The following is a 6,702-nucleotide window of genomic DNA, read 5'->3' as shown; positions in this document are numbered from 1 at the left end:
TTTTTTTTTTTTTTTTTTTTTTTTTTTTTTTTTTTTTTTAAGTACTCTTGAAAAAGTAGAGAGAAAGAAAGAAAAAAAGTTAAGGGAAAAGGCCTAGTATTTCAGTTTTATAGCACTGCCCAAAACAAAAAGCAACCAAGTAGGCTTAGTGGTGGCCAGCTTCTTGGTAAAAATCTAAAACAAGCCCAGAATCTCACACGATAGGTGAGCTATCTGTACAGCTATGTAGTGAGGTGATCTGACCTGACTCCGAGTCACTGCTGTCTGATGAGGAGCTAGAATCACTGCTGCTACTACTGCTGCTGCCAGAGTCAGAGGAGCTGCTGCTGCTGCTCTCGCTTAGTCGGCTTGGGCCACCCATGTTTGGCAGAGCGTTGTTTTCAGCTGCAAGAACAGAGGGGGGAGTTAGAACATGTAGTAAAAAGTCTTATGACTACATAAACCAGAAATAGAAAGCCATACACCTAAGTTTGTGCTCCATGGGACTAACCATCTTTTCCAGGTTCTGGCCATTGTTTTGCCTCCTTCTAAACATGAAAAAAGAAAAAAACCCCTCATATTGCAGAGAATAGAGACTGGCAAATTATAGAGGAAAGGCCTTACTCTTTAGAACAGATACAATTCTAGAACAACAAACTTCAAGCAAAGATCTATGCCTATACACATGCACCAATGCATTCCAATTAGAATTGAGGATTAATCAAGTCAACTGGAGTGTTCTAATTAGCATTTTAGTTGAACTCAAATGAGCTTCAGTTAAAGCACCCCCATGCCCATTTTGGTACACAGGATGCTAAATACATGTGACACAATGTTTTAAAGTGGCTGTCTAATTAAAACACACCCTCATCCCACCCTGGGACACGTGTATAGACACTTGGGAGTTTTGGTATTTGTAGTACTAGAATCAGGATTCTTGGGGGCGGGGGTTGAGATTACCAAGAGCAATTTGGTATTGGTACTAGATTAAACCAACAACAGTTCACTATTTAGGAGCATAGGAATTGCCATGCCAGCTTTAATAGCACTGGTTTCTGGCTAGAAAAGTACATCAAGACACAAATTAATGCCACCAAGTACTCCATCTACCCACTTTACATTTGGTTGTTTTAGTTTGAGAACTTTGTTTTTTCCTCTGCATGTCAGTAATTTTCAGACTTGCATGGGTCTAGTGCATTACCTGAAGATTTGCCGGGAAGTAGCTATGGAATTACCTTTAATTGTTGTTCAAGTTAAATAGCCCTCCCACTGTCTCAAATGCTTTTTTGAAGAGAAGCATTGCTTTCAAGTGAAATGCTGTGAGGATTCTTCTGTTCCCTGTAAGTTAGAAGTACTTCTAGTAGTAAATATACTCTTTGGTTATTCTTCTTTCAAAAATCTATGCTCTAATGATTCTTTTAAACTGCATCCACCCATTGTATGTAGTCTTTCCTTACAGTATCAAAGATATTTTAGATGTGTATTGAACTCGAGAACCAAGCAAGATCTGCCTGCCAAGCTAATTCTATTTAAACAAGTTCTATTAGCTTGAATAGCAGCAATCTCTCTCATCAGAAGTCTCCACTTTAGCAGCTAAAGTGCAGCATTTACTATTGTGGCATCTGCTTACACAATACTGATAGTTTTGAGGGCAAATTTTGCATAATGTTCCATTGTATGCTGTGTTCTCTGTCTAGTGTCAGATTTGCGAAAAGAAGTCTGTATATTGATATAAACAGATATACCCTTATTGAGAAGGGGAGTCCGTTAGGAGCAACCCTAGACCATAGGAAAGTATGGCTGGAAGAGACCTCACAAGATTAACTAGTTCAGCCCTCTGCTCAAGCCAGGATCTTCCCTGACTATACCACCCCATTCAAGTGTCTGTTCAACCTGGAAAAATTTTCCAGGAATGGCTAGTCTCTAGGCAGCCTATTCCAATGCTTTACCACCCTCATGGTCAGAAAGTTCCTCCTAATCTCTAACCCAAGTTTCCTCTGCTGAAACTTGAAGCTGTTGGTCTTAGTCCTATCCCATACAGCCACAGGCTTTACTCTATAAAAATCACACTGTTATAAAATCCCTACTCGCCCCAGTCTTCTTTTCAACAGACTAAATAACCTTAACCCTTTCAGTCTGTCCTCATAAGCCATGCATCCCAGGCCTGTAATCATTTTTGTTGCTCTGCACTGAGACTCTTTCCAATTTGTTCACATCCTTCTCAAAGTGTAGGGCCCAAAACTGGACACTAGGGGCATTTATACACATGCTCCAGGGAGAGAGGGGGGCTTTAAATTGGAGCAGCTCCAAAAGCCGCTCTAATTAAAGCATCGGGATCATCTTATGCATCAGCATTCCTGCACTGAAAAAATGGTGGCAGGGGTGCTTTAACCTAAGCTCGAATGAAAAGCTCATTCAAGCTTTAGTATATATTTAGATGTATATTGAACTCAAGAACCAAGCAAGATCTGCCTGCCAAGCTAATTCTATTTAAACAAGTTCTATTAGCTTGTATAGCATATATAGCTTGAATATACAAGTGTGTTTTGGGGAGGGGCCCCATCAGTTCAGCTACCTGGTTCCAAAGGTTTGGTACTCAAATAGGCAACTGTTTTGGCTGCACTTGGACCTCTAAGTTTAGAGGCTTGCTATCAGGCCTACAAGGCAAGACAGACTTCTGCAACAATGCACAGGGTACCAGAACTTTTGAACTGACACTGCAAGGATAACTAAAGATGGGAAAAGATATAGAATACCTTTGCTACCATAAGAGGAAATATGCCATCATTGGGACAGCAGCAAAAGCTGATTATTCAGTTATGGGAGCATGACTTAAGAAAGCTGGAGTTACCAGAAGCCTTTGGAATCACGCCTGTGAGTCAAAGAAAAGGAAAAATGAAGTAGTGTCAGTTTCTGAACACATGCCTTGAAGTGTTTATTCGAAGTCAATGTGGCACACCAACACAGCAGGTGTTAATGCATTTCATTGTATACTTCACAACTGACATGGATTCCTTCAAAGAATTAAGTGAAGGCTTATTCCAACGAGTGCTGGAGGGACTGGTATTAAAATTGGCCTCTACCCAGGTGTGGCTCCTTACCAGTGTGCTTAGTTTTAGACTTAACAACAGAAATACAACTACAAATTGGACAGAAAGAGGGTCTCCCGAACTCCCATAGGAGTCACACTGGACTCTACTCCACCCTGGGTACCCTCTGAAGACCCTAGTGGATATTTTCAAAATAGCACATACAGACACTTTGAAGGTCTTTGGCTGCATCTTTGCCATCAGAAAGAAGATATCCGAAACAAAAGGGAGAGAGATTAAATTTTAATTTCTGTACTGCACAGAAGAACTTCTGAAGCATCTATTATTGGCCATTGTCAAACAGACACAGGATGCCAGGCTATATGCAGTATAGCCAGTCTTGCTGACACCCCATATGATTAGAGATGCTAAAGCCAGGAGGGCATAAGTTATTTTCTTTGATTTCTTAAAAATCTAGGAAAGAAGGATAGATCAAACAGCAGCTGTGTTTTATTTGACCCAGTACAGAAAACACTGTGCTAACTCTTAAGCGAGTATAATCTAGTGGCTAGGAATTTCTTGCGTTTCCAGAAAGAAAAAAAAAAGTCTCATCAGTTACATCATGGAGCACAAACCCGATAAGAGGAAATCCCATTTCAAAGCCACCCCTGCCCCACACTCCCTCCCCTTGCTTTTGGAAAGCACTACAGTAAAAGAGCCCATTACGTTTGGCGTTTTGCTTCTTGGGGTTTAGTTGCCCATTAACATCCAGAAGTCTCTTTTCTAACTCTCTTTTTTTCTCAAAATTAAGTTCTTCTTTTGACTTCACTGGTTTCTTAGCTGTATATGAAGAAAGAGCAGTTAAAATGTACATCCAAACCTGTAAGTTCTGGCCAATCACAGATTGATTATGTAGCTTACTCATGGTACATACATACCATGTTGTTTTCTTGTTTTTTTCCTTAAGCAAGCCACCACATATTTCTCTAGTTCTCTAAGTGTTGATGCTTTTAAAGTTTCAAAGTCTATTTCTATCTCATCAGGGTTAGAGTTTCTCAGTGAAGGCTCTCTTGACTGTATTATATGCACTACTCTTCCAAGTTTATCTCCAGGGAGTTTATTTATGTCCAAACTCAACTGTCTTTTTTCATCATAATTCATAGGCTTGGCACTATCCTCATCTTCTGACTTATGTGCCAATAAAACTTGCTGCTTGGTTCTCTTTGATTGGCTGAGAGAGAGACAGGGAAAAAAAAGGGTTAGTACATTGACAGCAATTTAAAATAATTTAGGACACCCACACAATCCTACACACTTACAGGTTTAACGCCAATTTTTTCTTTGGTTTTTTTGTGTGCTTTAGCTTCTTTTTTTTCTGAGTCACATTTTTCATTTTAGATTTTTCCTTGCTTCCTCTCTTTTCTTTCTTAGAGATTCCTTTTCTCTTCCTGGGTTTGGGGAAAGATGTTTTGGTCAAAGCCCGCAACTGCTGTTGAAGAACTTTAAGCTGTCAAGGGAAAGTAGAAAACTGCTTGAAATCATTATAGACATTACTGCATAGGGTGCAACTGGCCCTAGAAGTCATTAGGGAGTTTTGGCAGTTGGAATGGCACCAATAGGATGTTTATTGATGTTAACTTTTTTATGCTCCGACTAGCCCAGCTCTTATAAGTGGGGCAGGGTTTGCATGAAAAGGTCAAAGGAATGTTTTTGCTAACAGGTGCATTTGTATGTGGGCTTGTCCACAGGCATCCCCTCATTCTATGGAACCATGAAGTTGCCCGTCTTTTGCAGCCTTATTTAAACCAATACATAAAGCATTCAGAATAGACCTTGAAAATAGTTCTATTTGTTAGGGCTGTGCAAAACTTTGGTTGCCGATTTGATTCAGAGGAGAAAAAAAAAAAATCAGATCAGGAAACCAATAAAGGAGGTCTGAATTGATTTGGAGGCTTTGAATCTATTTAAAGATTTGGAGATTCGGCCAGTCTCTACTCACCACTGCAGGGAGCTGGACCTGAACTCCATACTAGCAAGTAGGGGTGGGCAGGAAGGGATCATGGTGGGTCCCCTGCCAGGCCCCACCCCCTGCCTGGTCCCCCAGCCCTGTCAATGGCTGCCCCACCCAGCCCCAGCATCCTGGCACTTTTTAAAAAAAACAAAACAAAATGCTGTCACTCACTGGCTGCTTCAGTGGCAATTAGGGCTTCTGGGGGCTCGTGACAGATTGCCCCCCTGCCTGGCAGAAGCTGGTGAGTGCGAGGCTTTAAACAAAAAAGTTCTGGGATGCTGGGGCCAGGCAGCCTTGATGGGACTGGGATCTGTTTGATTCAGAGATTCAGCTGATTCGGCGGTGGCCAAACTCGATTTGGGACAGCAATTCAAATCATTGAACTGAATCCCTGTCCCTCAAATTGGCCAAATCTGAAGCGAATACTAGCCACTTTGCAGGGGCCTACTATTTATATTACACAGAGATTATTAAAAGGATGGGTAAGTCTAGTCTAACCATATTTTCTGGTTAATTCTACCATGAAAGAAATGCTTACACACACCCAGATAAAAATTGAGTAGCATACATGCTTCTTGGTACCATTTATGGGCCTTTCAAACAATTAAATCAGTGGCCAAAATTATTCCGCTTTATGTTAGTTTCCAGCTTTTTGGCTAACATATGCTGCAATAAGAAATATTTTGTTTTGAAAACTAGTGATTTTTTTGTTTTGAAATTAAGTCTTTACCCAGATATTAGGAATGAACATTAAGTCTCCCACAACCAAATTTACCTTAAAGCAAGATAAACTATTTGAACCCAAAAGGCAGATATTCTCCTCCCCCCTGCCACTAGCAATCAAAGAAAAAAGATTCAGTTATTTGTAGAGCTTGCTAGTCATTAGAAGTTTCACATTACCATGAAGCTGAATGGATTTAAGACCATTTTTAAGACTAATCACAATTAATTATAAGCACAAGCAATAAGGAATGAGATTTCAAACAGTATTGGCAACTCATATTCAATAGTTATTCTAGTGATAGAAATGGAGGTCAATGGTGCCTGTAAGGATTTAACACAGGATGACAAATGTGGTTTGTGAAGCCATTTTAGGAGTCAGAAGGCCTGTTAAAAAAAAGTGTAGGCCAGAAGAAAGTGAAACAGAGCTAAATGGATGGATTAATTGAAGAGTCAAGAGCTAGATCCATGACTCCCGAAGATGTAGAGTAAGCAGAGCAATGGAGCTTGAGCAGCTTATCTTACTATTTATTAGCTGTCTTTGTCTTCTTTTGAGAAGAGAGAGGCAATTGTAATTAGATCACTAAGCAAGTCAACCCCAGATGGACTTAGGCACTTTGAAAGTGTTCAATGTAAGATTTCTCTTAGCAGATAAGAAATGTATTTCTCCTGAAAGCTCCAGAATCATCATCTAGAAGATTAAGTCTACTGTTAGAAAAATCCATTACCTTCCAGAAAGAAATAAGGCACACTTTCACATGAGAACAAAAAAATGCTACACCAATATTTAAAGTATTTTCATACTAGTTTGTAGTTCTAGGGCTTAGAATGGAGACCTGTGAATGAGAGCTAGCCCAGACATTGTAGCTAAGGACAGACAGAGCCTGAGCTGAAATTGATTCAATCTTTGCAGGTTTGTCTCACCTGGCTGGGCTAAAAAAAAAAAAAAAAAAAAAAAAAAAA

The 6,702-nt window shown here is 40.0% G+C and overlaps 1 protein-coding gene across 2 annotated transcripts in view; it reads right to left on the bottom strand.

Moving 5' to 3' along the window:
- The window catches only part of BRDT (bromodomain testis associated), a 61,104-nt gene that overhangs the window by 32,493 nt on the left and 21,909 nt on the right, over positions 1 to 6,702 (bottom strand). For both annotated transcript variants that reach the window (XM_019501601.1, XM_019501602.1), the window contains exons 9-12: positions 4,328 to 4,515; positions 3,947 to 4,239; positions 3,735 to 3,848; positions 244 to 384 (exon numbers count right to left, since the gene is read on the bottom strand). In XM_019501601.1, coding sequence (XP_019357146.1) covers positions 244 to 384; positions 3,735 to 3,848; positions 3,947 to 4,239; positions 4,328 to 4,515 — 736 coding nt within the window. The remainder of the gene's footprint in view (positions 1 to 243; positions 385 to 3,734; positions 3,849 to 3,946; positions 4,240 to 4,327; positions 4,516 to 6,702) is intronic.

This window comes from Gavialis gangeticus, unplaced genomic scaffold (genome assembly GCF_001723915.1).
Source record: "Gavialis gangeticus isolate Ggan-Ray unplaced genomic scaffold, GavGan_comp1, whole genome shotgun sequence".
In the NCBI taxonomy this organism is placed as follows: domain Eukaryota; kingdom Metazoa; phylum Chordata; order Crocodylia; family Gavialidae; genus Gavialis; species Gavialis gangeticus.
Note: the sequence above shows the minus strand (reverse complement) of the source record. Positions and strands in the feature narration are given on the sequence as shown.